Genomic DNA, 14452 nt, shown 5'->3' on the forward strand with positions numbered 1-14452 from the left:
CCCTTCGACTCTTGTTTCAAGTGTTAGAATTTTCCCCCGGCCACCCCAGACTTCCCAGCATTTACAAAGGCAGTTCATTTAGCCTTCGCCTGACACTATCCTGTAATACCTTTTAAACTCTTATTCCGTATCACTTGTGAATTATTTTATATATACATATATATAAACAGGGTGTCCCCAAAATGTATACACACCTTAACAGCTGATAGCTCAATTTTGAAAATGAAGTGTATTTTAAAAAACTCTGCCCATATAATTATTCAAAATGTGTGTATACATTTTTGGGGGCACTATATATACCAAAGATCTTATATGCATACTAGAGGCCTGGTGCATGGATTCATGCAGCGGTGGGGTCCCTCAGCCTGGCCTGCACCCTCTTGCAATCCAGGACCCCTTGGGGGATGTCAGACTGCTGGTTTTGGCCTGATCCCTACAGGCAAGGCCAAGGGACCCCACCGCTGCACAAATCCATGCAGCGGGCCTCTAGTATGCATATAAAATCTTTGGTTAATCTCTTCCCACCCTACCTGCTTCCCTCTGAGATTCATCAGTTTGTTCCATGTTTCCATGCCTGTGCACTGAGCGTCTGCCCCCTGGTGGTCAGTGCATGTTATAGCTACTGGTCAAACAGTCGAATGGTTGCATATATATATATCATGCACTTGGGGGAGGGGGGTGTCCCTCAGCTCAGCCTGCACCCTCTCGCAGTCTGGGACCCCTTGGGAGATGTGCACCTGCCAGCTTAGGCCCACTCCCTTGCCGCTGCACTCGCAGCCATCAGCCCAGCTTGTGACTGAGCAGAGCTCCTCCTTTGGGAGCACATTGACCACCAGGGGGCAGTTCCTAGGTTGAGCGTCTGCTCCCTGGTGGTCAGTGCACATCATAGTGACCAGTCATTCCCGGTTGTTTCGCCATTAGGGTCAATTTGCATATTACCCTTTTATTATATAGAATATATATATATGTGTGTGTATATATATATATATATATATATATATGCAATTATCTCATTTCTACAGCTAGACTTGTGCTCTCTTATTGTGTATCTTTTAAAAGATTTTTTGAAAATAGGAAAAGAAAAAGTACTGCCCAGCTCCCACCCTCGAGATGTCTGTCAAATGGGTCTGAGTGGGATTCAAGCATCCTGCTTTCCTGCTCTGTAGTGCTCTGGGAGTGAGTCTGGTAGGAAGTGCTAGATAACCATATGAACCTGGAGAGCTAGGAGGCCTGTGGTCTTTGGCTGGCTCCTGTGATATCTGTCAGGTAACAGAAGAAAGCATTAAGCTCAGAACCATTACAGATCAGAGCTGCAAAGGTCCTTATATGTAATGAATGCCAGTTCTGGAGGGGCAGTGTCCGGCCAAAACCTCACAATTGACCCAGGCCAGGACTAGAACCGGGCTCCTCACCATGGGGCTGTGATTCTCCCCTGCAGTGCTGCCCCTCTAGCAACTCAGAGATATTCATCAGGAACATCACCAGGGGCTCAGACTATGAGGTATTCAGAGATTTGTAAACTACCAGAGAGGAGCTTACAAGTGTAGTTGGGAAGTAGGACACATGAAATGGAAAACATATTCTAATGCAAAAGAAAGAGATAACAGAGGGGTGTGAGATGGGGTGCCAAGAAAAGAGGGATTCTGTCTTGTTATAGTAATCTGGGAAGGCTACCTGGAGGAGGCAGCCTAACCTGTTTCTTGAAGAGTGGGTAGAATAGGTAGATGAAAGGAAGACCTGGTGGGAGGGAATAGTGAAGAAGTCAGTGCCCCTTTACCCCATTGCTCCCCTGCCCCTCCCCCCATCTCCCATGTGCATGCCCCAATTCCATGACCTCCCACCAGAAATTCAAGGGAAAGAGCCCATCACAAGCAGGCAGCATGGATTTCCTGTAATTTAGAGGGAATGGTGGGGTTTCTCCACATTTCCATCTGATTTTCATTTGTTATTGCCCTGAATGGTCCCAGCCTTCTCCAATTGAGGGTCGTTTAAACATTTTCTGGCTTTTCTTGTTTTTATGACACTTGGCATAGCCTAATTATTTTGACCTGAGCAGTTCATTGGGGCCATATGAAATATGGGACAAAGGTGACAGTCGAACAGGATACAGCGAGTGGAGGGGAGGTGGCGAATCTCACCCTGCTCTGTGCTTGGACACCAGATCCGCTGTTCGGAGCAGTGGGGAGAGAGTGGGTGCAAAGCCAGAAGGCAGCAGACACATGGTGGCGAGGGCCCACTGGCAGAGAGCTCCGGTTTTGTTGATTTTGCAAAGCCCAGATAATCATGATAGGGTAACGTTTACCAAGAGCTTGCCAGAAACTCTCATAAGCACTTCTCATGCTTTCAACCCATTTCACAGTAGCCCTATGAAGGATGTACTCTGATTATTTCCACTTTATAGGTGAGAAAACCGAAGTTGGTAATTTACCAAATAGCCAGGTTTGGACCCTGCAGTGTAACTTCGGGGCCTGTGTGCCTAACTGTTACCTTCCTGCATCTCATTCTGAGTTGACATTTGTAGAGGGATCACCCATATCTTAAAGTCTTTATGTCATTGAGTGTCACTGGAGCCAGGACCAGAGATGTAACGGGGTGCCTACCATATGGCTGGGGCGCAGTAAGCAGTGTTGGGGGATTTACCAGCTGGTAAGCTTGTGCCCCATGAGACAGTTCCTGAAATGGAAGCCCAGTCTTATGCAAGATCTTAAAGCAGAAGTTAGACATCAATATTTTATGGACATCTTCAGACGTAGAGGTTGTCCCACGCACAGACCCTGTGAACCAGCTGGGGAGTGCCGGGCAGAGCACCCCAGGACAGTCCCCAGCTGTCAGTGTGTGGCCTCCGGTCCTCTCCCTCCACCCCACAGCCTCTCCAGATCCTGGCGTCCTCATCTGTCCCTGGGGATAATAACAGATCTGGTGACATTGTGGCGTTGAGTAACTTACCTGAGATCAGAATTCTAATGAGGGTCAAAGGGACCAGGGCAGGTGGCCCAAATCTGGAAGCTGGTATCCTCACGCTGTTCTCATGGGCAGAATTCTGACAGCAAGTGATGTGGATTGGAAGTCAGCAGACCTGGGCCCTGGTGTCAGTGTCATCTTAGTGCAGCCCAAAGAGGGTGAGGCCAGAGCATCCCTGCACCCCTGCCACCCCTGCTCCTGCGTTCCACACCTTGTTCTCTGTGATGAGCAGAAAGCGGCCCAGGCCATATAGACTGACGAGCATTTTAAAATGTTGCACGGGATGCAGCTGAGGATAAATTATAGTGGAATACAGATCATGATGTTGTAGTTCAAGAACACCTTTAGAAGGTGACTGTGCCCTTAAGAAATATACTAAATGCTGTGTTTAGCGTAAAATCACAATCTGGGACTGGTCTTACCTCCCAAGGTTAAAAGCATTCAGCATTTCTAAAGTGTTCTGGCAGAACATTCTTCATCGGGCCATGTGGTGTACCTGGGTTGCACTAAAGACTCATGCATTTTACCTTTATCTGCGTTTCAGAGAAAGTATCGGGGCAGCCATCTGGAATACATATTAGAATTCTCAGGGGCTTTTGATACGACTGGCTCAATGGAAAATACGGTGTTTATGAATGAGCCGATAGTAATAATGATATTAATAATAATAACGGCCCTTACCTGTATATCAGCTTATGGTTTAGAGAACCATTCCACACATACACAATTAGATTCTAGGCTGGTCTCCATATTGAGTCATTGGGGCAAGCATTATCTTAAAAAAATGCAAGTAACAGAGTGAAAATGGAATGAACATGTGATTGACGTTTTCTGCCCGTCATGTTTACTTGAAGCGGTTTAAGGGGAGGAGAAACAAAAAGAGAAGAAACATAGCATCTGAGTCAAAACATAGAAGCAAATAAAAACCAGCACCCCAAAGAGGGAATGTACGCTGGCGCCGTGTTAGCCAGGTGGTGTGATGGGAGGTGCGAAATAAGGTCCAGGCGAGACCGGCGCCGCGCTCTGTTCTGTTTCTCACCCTGGGCAGGTGGCAAAGCTCAGATGCCCGAGGCAGCATGATCCTTCCTCCGCTCCTCTGGATGTCTGACAATTTGTGAATCCCTAAGGAAGCCTTTCTGGCAAGGACCTGCCTTACCAATCTCATGCAGGCAGCATGAAGCGATCAAAAGAATAACACTTGTTTTGTATTCGTCTTACCCGGCACAAGGGAGCTAATAGACACACATACACATACAAAAGAAGAGACCTTCTGCGTAAAGACGGGCGGGATGGCAGGACCAGCACCAGAGCACCCTGGATGCTGGACAGGCAGAGCCGGGACTGGAGTGAGGCATTTACCGTGGACACCCAGTGTCAGGGGGCAGCATAAACCTCAGTAATTAAGATAGATGATGGTTTCATGCAATATTTTTTTAAATTAAAAAGGGAGAAAAAAAACGCCACGATGAATAAAAAGTCAGAATTTTAAATAAAGAGAGGATAAATAGCGTTTTTAAAGCTGGGATCTAAGTACTGAATTTCACGTCAGTAGCAGGTATAACAACCAGCCCAACAGAAGACTGGCAGCTGCCCCCATTCATATGGGCACTTCCGCTGTGCCAGGAACGGTGCTCTGAACGCATAGGCATTTTTCTAGGTGCATTTCAGGGGGACCTGATTTGTCCTACAGTGATCACGAATCTACTTGATAATAAACCATATTAGAAAAAGAGTTCCTTTACAGGCTCCATAAATTCCATCACAGTCCATTTTGTCTTTGTTAAATGTGTGAGTTGGAAATTACTATCCCTTTTTTTCCACAATGATCAATGTAGACACACAGCTCAGAAAGATCAGCACTCACTGAAAAAAAGATATTAGCACGCTTGTATCTATTAAGCCCTATTGCTTTGTAGGCTCCAGCTGATGGTTTTATTAAGTATACTGCAGGAGGGGAAAAATCAAGGATAATTATAAATTCATAAATACATAATTCATTGGCATAAAGTGATTTTAAAGGGATGGATGCAGAATTATCTATTTCCTCACGAAAATAACAGAGATGTTCTGATTAAGCCCATAATCTAGTCTTTGTGAAACCCAGCCAAACTGATGGGACACATTTTCGTTTCTGAAACTACCTTTGATAAGAAATGCATTACAAACTCATCAGTTTGGCTTCCTGTTAACAAAGAGACAGCAGCCGTCTGGATCATTCTGGATTCACAGTGAAACTGCCACACCGCGTATCCTGCAATGAAAGCTGTGCAAGTTTGACAAGGGGCAGATGAATCCAGGAGTTACTGTGCCGGGGTTTAAATCTGTGCGGCAGCTGACGCTTGAAATAATCATCTATATATCGCTCTGAGCGAGCTGGGGAAAGGTTGAAGCTGTATATTTTCAACATATCTAGCCTAATGGTTAATCTGTTGTCCTGTCGGGGCTCGTGTAGGGTGGACTTGCAGCCGACGCTGACAGCTTCAGGAACTGCTCCTGGTAGAGGTGGTTCACCTGATTCTCAAAGTGCAGGGTGGATGGCTGTAACTTAGCTTGAGATGGAAAAGAGGAAAGTCGCCCTGGCTGGTGTGGCTCGGTCGGTTCGGCCTCCTCCCCTGCACCGAAAGGTTGCTGGTTTGATTCCCAGTCAGGGCACATGACCAGGTTGTGGCTGAATCCCTGGTAGGGGGTGTGCGGGAGGCAGCCGGTTGATATTCCCCACACACATCCACATCACTGTTTCTCACTCTCTTTCTTCCTCTCTCTCTCTCTCAAAATCAATAAAAAATATTTAAAAGGAAAGAAAGGGGGAAATTCACCTGACTGGTTTCCCCAAATGCAAGGGCACCTGTAGGACTAATAGTAGGTTGGGTGGTAGGGACATTCCAGTCACTAAACTACCTCTGTCCTTCCCAACGTCACCAAATTTGTTCACTTAGAGTGGCTCCATGCGTGTTTCTTTTATTGTTTGGTCATCCTGGGAGGTTGGAAAAAAAAATGTTGTCCTTTTAGAAGACAGGAAATTAGAAAATTGTGAGAAGGTAAGTGAGGGGTCAGCAAACCTTTTCTATCAAAGGCCAGCTAATAAATATCACAGGCTCTTTGGCCATGCAGTCTCTACTGCAACCGCTTGACTCTCTCATTGTAAAGGGAAAACAGATATAAACAATAGATAAACAAATGACTGGCCATGTCCCAATAGAACTTTATTGATAACCACTAAATTTGAATTTTGTATAATTTTAATGTGCTATTAAATATTTTTCTTCTTAGATTTTGTTCCCCAACCATTTGAAAATATAAAAACTACCTTGGCCGGTGTGGCTTAGTTGGTTGAGTGTCGTCTTGTGCACAGAAAGGGTGCTGGTTCAATTCTGGTCAGGGCACGGGTGAGGCTTGCAGACTCAATTCCCAATAGGGGCGTGCCAAAGGCACAGCTGATCGATGTTTTGCTCTCACATTGATGTTTTACTCTGTCTCTCCCTCTGCCCTCCTCTCTCTCTCTTAAAAAAATCTTAAAAAATAAATAAGAATGTAAAAAACATTTTTAGCCCATACAAAAACATGTTCAAGACAACAGTTTATTAATCCCTGAACTTGAGAAATATAAGAAGAAAGAAGGCAGCTTTTGGTGCCAGGGACTTGGCACATTTCGTCCCTGTTCTGAAACCCTAACCCCCGCAAGCATGCACTGCCCCTGCCAGGGCTACGTGAAGGAGTCTGGTACACTTTTTGGCCTCAAAACCTTGACTAACTTGTTGGTGTAGGGAGTAGGCAGAGAAGGAAAGTTGAAAAGAGGCTGTTTTTATTGGACTCCTGTACGTTTTTCCCAGTTTAATTCAAAGTAACAGTTGTCTTTCATCTCCTACCTTCCCAGTCTCCAAGCTCCATAGCCATAATTCAAGGAAAATTCTTGCATTGTGCATTTCAGTTGCATATTTGCTTATTTATCTCCATCTCATCTCTGAGAAGCCAATACTGAGTAATCTTTGCGTGAGCCTTTTCTTTGCCCTTGAGCTGATGGAGACAGTCTGTTCTGAGAAAAAAAGAAAGAAAGAAAAGAGACAGGCAACCAGATGGAATTTTCTACCAAATGCTGAGCAGAACCAAGCATTGGGCAAGTTATTACAGCAGGTCAAGTTCTTAGTGAAGATATATGGGTTGAGATTCTAGATACAGGGACTTTGATGAATGTTGGACTCTGACCGAGATACATATAGAGCAGGCTTATGGTCTGAGGTGGGATGGAGGAATGTGAGTCTGGCATTTCCCTTTGATTCTAGAAGATTCGTTGGGCCCACAGTGTTTCTGTAGAGAACATTGCAGTGCAAGTCATGTAGATTCTGTCAACACACTTATATACTGTTTTTCTCTCTCCCATGTGGGAGCTGAATTCTTTCATTACTCTGTGTTGATGGACTCAAAGTTACACAATTCAGGTTTCCTAGGCAGTGAATAAAGCCAGAAATATACCCTGTGATTAACTTCTACATAACCTATTGTTCCTTAAAGCCTCCCTCCTCATTCTCGTATTAGCTCCACAAAAGCCAGAGATGTGAAAGCTCCAACAGGCCTCCCCTTCCCTGCCCCCTCCCCTCCCTGCGCCTCAGCTCGCTATGGGCGGGTGGGCGGGTGCTCCCTGTGCCTGCGCCAGGGCAGGTGGGTTACTTACAGATGCTTTCTGTCCTCACTGTACATAATGGCAGGTTGTTGTTTTTTCTTTAACTTACATCCTCTAGGTTTTCCAAATAAATGTATATCCTACTTCTCAGCTAGAAGCTATAAAATTATCCTGCCTGATAATGTATGTGATAAAGCCATTGCTCACTTGTAGGGAGTTATATATGCTCTATGTTGGAGATATTATTGTTGGCATTGCTTTTGAGAGGCAACAACTTTCATCTTTTCATTAACTGTATTAATATTCACTGTGATCTTTCAGAAATAGCTTTTGGCTTGATCTTATCAATAACCCTGCAACATGTTTACCAAAGTTCTTGGTGATACGTGTTCTCCCAAGGTTGTCAGAGCAGAAATTCTCCTTGCAAGGACATCACCCACATTAGTTGCCCACTGAGCCTCTGGCTTAGAACTTGGCTGTCTTACCTTATTCTCGCTGTGCGTGGCTGCCCAACCTCGCTGATGGGCAGGTGCATGTCCCCCGAGGGGACTCATCCTGAAACAGCAGTCAAGTGCTCCCTCACAGGAAGTATAGGATCCAGCGCACCAAATGGGTTACTTACCCAGCATTTGTGTTTCTTGTTGCTGCTGATTTTGCTCCGTGGCTAAAGGAGACACCCTTACCCTCTCTCTAGTCTGGTATGTGTGCCAGGCAGCCAGGGTTCTGGGGTCTGTGATTGTGAGGCAGGAAATATCCCTCCGTAAAGCAGGCACCGTCCTGAGCTCCAGTGCTGGGATCGCTCTAACGTGGCTGCGCTGTAAGACCTTCAGGTTAAGTAGCCCAGACTCCATGGCGAAAGTCTTAGGCGTCTGTATTAGAGGGAGGCCGGGTCAGCCTGGGAGTTATGTCTATTGTGAATTACATATTGACTGTAGTACTATGACTGGTAGGGTTTTTCTTGGGGACAAAGTCTGATAAATGCACAGAAATCAAGAAGCTCACTGTGCAATCTGTAGGCCAGCAGTTTTGCCTGCTCTGTACCCTCATTCACATCCTGAAAGACTGAAAACACACACCCAATGTTCACTGATGTCCCTCATGACACAAGGATAAAGGACCGCCCCCCTTCTTAGGACTGGCAAACCCACGGCATTTAATGAAAGTTAGGCAGTGATATTGCAACCAAGGGGCCAGCCATGCAAGTGGTTTGAGATGAAAACCATGGTCTAACCTTGCGGCTGATGACTCGGAATGTAATGATGGTTCAGTGGGCTGCGTTTTAGCAGGCTTCGGGAGAGAGGGGTCGCATCTCACTGCTGATCTAAGCTTTCCAAGTCTGTGTATGTGGAAAGGCAGAGGGGAACTCTATGGATTTGGAAATTATTGCATAAATAATATTATCTCCTGATACATTATCCCTTCTGACACCGATGACAATAACACAGCAAAAAGAATTTCCAGACGTCATTGGGGTAAAAGTAAAGAAAACTCTCAATGTAGCTGTGAGGACGAAACTTCCATTTTCATTCAAAGCTATCATTCTGGTTCATGTTAAAACTGGTTTTCAACTTTTCCAATGAAGAACTGCACGAAGGATTAATTTCAGTTTTCTTTTCTCGTTACTGTTTGGCAGTCAAGGTGGAAGCTAGATCGCGCCACCCCAAAGACCCATTTGAGTGCAAGAACACAACTCACAATTCTCAGCTTGTGACCAAGCCAGGTGAAGGAGCCCTGGAACCCACCCCAATGTGTAGTAACTGCCCTGCACCCCTCCTGCTTCCCCTTAGCATGCTGAGCTCAACTGAAGAAGAAAGATGCACTACCGTGGATTTCAGCATGCACGGAGCATGCTGGGCAGCAAAATGCCAAAGAGAAAAACCATAAAGACCAATAAATAATAATTAAAACTACCCTCCCGCCAGCTCGCAGCTCGCTCGAGACTTCAGTCGGGAGCCCTGTTAGCTAGATGCCTTTTACGTTCAAGCCACTTTGCATGCCTCTTACTCTGAGTGATTCCAGTGTGAATATGACATTACTAATGACCTGCTAAGTGTGTGCAGATGTGGGTTTCTCCAGATGTGGTGATTAATAATGTAATGCGGAGATAGCCAGTCAACTCATGTTTATGGGTCGTTGGCCTTTTATTACATTTCTGAGTGTATTTGCTTTGAACTATTTCTTAACTCCAGCCAACAAACTCACCTTTAAGTCTCAGAGGGCAGCATCCCCCTAAACCCTGCGGAGGAAATGGGGAAGAAGGAAGGTGCCCCAGGCTGGAGCTGAGCAACGGGTTCATCGTATGTTGGGGCCTCGGATTATGTGGGAAAGCTGAAAGGTGAAATCATTGCCTGTTTGACTCCAAGGGCCCACAAAGGCATTGGTGAACCTTGATACACTGTTTGCAAGCTGGCAAGGCCAATAAAGAGAGGGATTTCTTTAAAAAAAAAATCTAGTAAAATATATGATCATTTTGAATTAAGCCCAGAGTTCTGGCCAGTGTTTCTGGAAGATGTTGCCTTGCTTTTTGCTTGAAAACAGAATGACGATGAAAAGTTGAGCAAAATGTCCTTACAGATGTTCGACTCTGCATTCAGGCTGTTGGGATTACCACCACGTCCTCAATCAATTCCTAGAACGTTGTCTGGAGGTTATGTCATCAAAATAATGAACCCTCTTTAGTCAAGTATAAGCAAACATGTTAAAACATCGTTGTAACTTTAAATTAAAGTCTAGCGCCAGCCGAGGGATCCTAGCCTCATTAGACTTGCCTGACATTTTTCTAGCACGGAGTCTTCCCGACTGTAAAGCTGTTGGATGCAGTGCCTGTTAGACGGGCGGGCGCTGGGAAGTTACGGCAGCACATTAAGTGTTATACTTAGGGATGTGCAGAAACGAGCCCTCGGCTTTTATGAGGACGCGGAGACTGGAGGGAGTTCAGCTCCTATAAAAATTCCACTTGGATTACTCAACTTGTTTGTGTTTTAAAGGAGCTGGTAACTCAGGTTCCTTTAACAGATCATATCTTCATGAGGCTTCCCCAGCTTGAAGCGGTGAGAGCCGGAGACCGAGGTGTCCGGTAATGAGCCAAAAAGCAGGCTCACCAGGAACCTGTGAATGTGTGTCGGCATGAGGTCAATCCATGTGCCTTTCTTGAAAGTATGTAAATTTCAGTCTCCCTTTTAATCCAATTTTTATTCCTCTCATGTAGTCACAGGAGCCATGAAATGGAAATTTTATTTTATAGCTTACCTGAAAGTTTTCCTAGATTTGCTTTCTTTAAATATGCAGAAATCGGCGGTCAAGGATAATAATTAAATATGGTTTATACTCTACTTACGAGAAAGAAGGGATCACTGCTTCTCTCGTGGGAACTAAGCCATCGGTAATAGTCTCCATTGCACAGCGTTCATGTTTAAGCTGGGGACCTATCCCCGTCTCTGCAGGGAGCAGATCTGCATTGCCAGGCCGTGAGTGCAGGAGGAAACCTTTGAACACGGGTTGCATTGAAGAGAACAAATCCCACTTTAAATGCAGTCTGATTATGATGGATGATCTTTCTGACTTGCGATGAAAATAAATAGTTTCCTTGCATAGAAGGAGGCATAACTTTAGCAGCAGAAAGAGGTGTCCCCCTGGAGCTGGCTAACAGGTATCAACTTGCAAGTCTTCCTTCCATCTGAACATCCCTGCAGGTAGACAGACAGCAACAAGGCGCAAGGAGAATGGGCTCTTACCCAAAGAGGGCTCTTATTGTGGGCCCAGTGCAACTGGGAAGACAAGCATTAAGCAAAAGAATCCAACAGAAATGCAGCGAGTGTGGCTTCTGTTCAGGTCTTAACTACTATGGACAAAATCATGGCAACATCTGGCAGCTTTGAGTCAAGTTAGCCATAGTGGACTAGGTCCAAGAGCCTTTTGGATATTTCATTCTAACCATTGAAAGGCTCATGTGATAGAGAAGAAAAGAACTTTCATCCCCACGAGTCCCACGGCCACGCACATGCTACTCAACTAACCTAGGTCCCCCGTAAGTGGTCCACATTAAAGGGTGACCTTGCATTACCAGTGGAGTCAGTGTAAGACTTTCTGCCCCATTCTAAGATGGGGAAAGTGCAGAAGTGTGCGCATGCACACACACACACACACACACACTTTCTCTCTCTCTCAATCTCAGTCTCCCTGCCTTTCTGCCCCATTATTGCCTGGGATGCCCGGCCCTGTCCTGTGAAAGCAAGATGAATTCAGGTCAAGCTCAGAGTGCCTGTTTGCTCGCTGAGAGATGCATATCAACCCTAAGTGATTTTTTCTATACCATTTATGTGGCTGGTATTTATTTCCTTTAATCTTTTAAGTGCTGTTTAGTCTCGGTGTGATTTGCTGTGGATACTCATTTCCGATAAGATGCGATATCCTCCCAGGCACATAGTTCCAGCCTAGAGCCCTAAGTGACTGATACGGTCGCAGCCTGAGAACGGGCCTCTGGGGGGATGGGGCGGGTGGCAGAGCGAGTGGGCTGTGGGCATTTACAGGTGCTTCCTTGCCTTCGTTTCTTCTGGAGTAGCTCTCAATTTGAACCACGTTCTTGTTCCCTTACCCTGTGTCAGCCAGAATTTAGACAACCTTAGACTGGCAGTGGAATGGGGATGGGGTGCCAAGTGCGATACCCTGAAGCAGGTTCAGAAGGTAGTTGGATGGTTGTCGTCCCTTTGGAACCCTGTATCATAACACACTACACTTACTCAGGGTCTTCAGGGAAGTGCCGTAGAATGCATGTGCTGAGATGGGTCTTTCTGGACAAGATCAAGTAGCCGAGGTGACGGTTTCTTTCCAACCCATGACTTGTACACCATTAACAAACGTCAAGCATCTTCCGATGTCGTCACTGCTAATATTTCTCTTCTTAGCCTTAACGTCACTGCTGTGCACTGTGGGTTTCGGGGTGCTCCCTCCCCCTCTGTGTTGCAGTCAACTATGCGAACCGGAGGAGCCTACCTTTCCTTCTTGCCATTACAGCTGTAGCCTGAACTGTGGGGGTGTGGAGAGGGGGACTAGAATTTTCCCGCCAATGCCCTCGGGGGACAGGCTGGGTGTGCATCTGCTAATTTATCAAGCAACTCTCTTAAAAAGAAGCATGGTGCAGGCTGATGCCTCTGCAAAGCTTGTGAGTGGGTGTCTTTGGGCAAAGGCAGTGGCGTGTGCTGTGCTGTGTGTGAGCGAAGCTTCACATTGCTTAGCGCTCTGTGTAGCTTAGACATTCGGGAAACAGCCTTTGGTTCCCAACCCCCCGTGCTGCCCTCCTTCCCTGCCCCTCACCACGTCATCGGAGATATCATCCAATGGCAACCTCCTCCTTCTCCTTCGTTTGGGGGCTCTTCTCCTGCCCGGTTCTCCAACCTTGCAGTCCCGTCCAACTGTCCTGATAAAGTAGGAAAGGATCCCATGTGTGCAGCCCCCCTTTTGGGGAGGTGGAGGGACAAGGGCTGAGTGGGCTGCGGATTCCTGAGCCAGCACGCGCCCATGTCCCCAGTCCTGAGTGACTGAGACTTTGGCTGCGAAGGCCTCCAATCCTAGCCTCTCCCCAGGCTCTTCCTCTGGCGCAGGGATCAGGGACCAGGGAAGTGGGTGCCTTCGCAGAAGCAGAAGTCGCTGGCAGCTAGGGTGCTGCTATTTCCAAACAACTGGATTTCTGGTTTTGGTTACGAGAAAACCCATTTGATTACCCAGCAAAGCCAAGTAACCAAAATGATCTCTTGAGAGTAATGATTGCGTGTCCCCATCTATAGCACCAAATTTTGTATGCGGATAAATCTCGCCTTCCTTTCTTTTTTTAGGGCAGGGTGCGTACACGCTGTTGTAGTCTGTTTCAAGTGCATGTTCAAACGCTGGAGTGTAGAGAGGTGGCTTTCGCCTCCTCTGAGCCAGCTTCTCGGACTAACACATGGGTCTTTGTCACTGGGTCCAAAAGGCAGCCCTGAGCTCCTAGTGCGTGACTGAGCTGTGCGTGTGTGTCCTTTGATATCTTGCCTGTGTTGCACAGTCTGCCCTCACTCACCCTGTCCATAATCTCATGAGCTGCCTGTATTTCCAGTTGAAGATGAGCAGCCCTCGACGCTGTCACCCAAAAAAAAGCAGCGGAATGGAGGCATGCGGAACTCCCCCGGCTCCTCGCCCAAGCTGATGAGGTAAGGAGAGGGACCCCAGGCCTGGGGGGCCCCCTCTAGCTCCTCCCCTCCCTTCATCACCCCCTCCCCACCAGCCCCGGCCCAGTGCCACCCTTCCCAGCTGGCAGGAGTCTGGGAGGGATGGGGTCTTCCATGGCTTCTCAAAGGCTGGAGTATTTATTCCGTCAGCTTGTCAGCCGTTAATGATAGAGCTGAAAAAACCCTGTCATGAAAAACAGTTGGGAAAGCTGCTTGAAAAATACACAGGCTTTAAAGGCGAAGCTGTCATCCTGTCCTGTCCCCGTGTCGCTCCTAACCAGCAGTGGCACTAATGACGGTGGCAGCCAATCCGGGAACGCGTGGGCCAGCGCGCCTCCGGCTAGTCTTTCTGCTGGGGGCCCTGTGAGGACTGCTGTCTGTACTGAGGGCCATATGTGCGATGTATCCTCACAATCAAAAAGGAACCTGAAGATTACCCCCCTTTCATCCTGTCGCCTGAAATCAAATTTCTGTTAATTGATTTTGACTGATAAAAAAGTCCAATAATCTGTGGACTTGCCAAAGCAAAGTTCAAAAGTAATCCTGTTCTGCTGTGACCAAAAGCAGTATTAATTATGAAATACAGTGTGTGCTTTCTCTCTCTCTCTCCTTCTCTCTCTCCTCTCCTTCTCTCCTTCTCTCCCTCCCTCTCCTCCTTCCCTTCCTCCCCTCA

The 14452-nt window shown here is 46.7% G+C and overlaps 1 protein-coding gene across 32 annotated transcripts in view; it reads left to right on the plus strand.

The window, feature by feature from the left end:
* KCNMA1 (potassium channel, calcium activated large conductance subfamily M alpha, member 1) overlaps positions 1-14452 on the plus strand; it is a 697075-nt gene that overhangs the window by 594218 nt on the left and 88405 nt on the right. For 28 of the 32 annotated variants that reach the window (XM_014538327.1, XM_005864642.2, XM_014538330.1 and 25 more), the window contains one exon: positions 13668-13761. In XM_014538327.1, the coding sequence (XP_014393813.1) occupies positions 13668-13761 (94 nt within the window). Of the gene's footprint in view, positions 1-9212; positions 9300-13667; positions 13762-14452 lie in introns of all 32 variants that reach the window. The other 4 variants (XM_014538331.1, XM_014538341.1, XM_014538347.1 and 1 more) reach the window with 1 other exon arrangement.

Source organism: Myotis brandtii, unplaced genomic scaffold (genome assembly GCF_000412655.1).
Source record: "Myotis brandtii unplaced genomic scaffold, ASM41265v1 scaffold190, whole genome shotgun sequence".
NCBI lineage: Eukaryota > Metazoa > Chordata > Mammalia > Chiroptera > Vespertilionidae > Myotis > Myotis brandtii.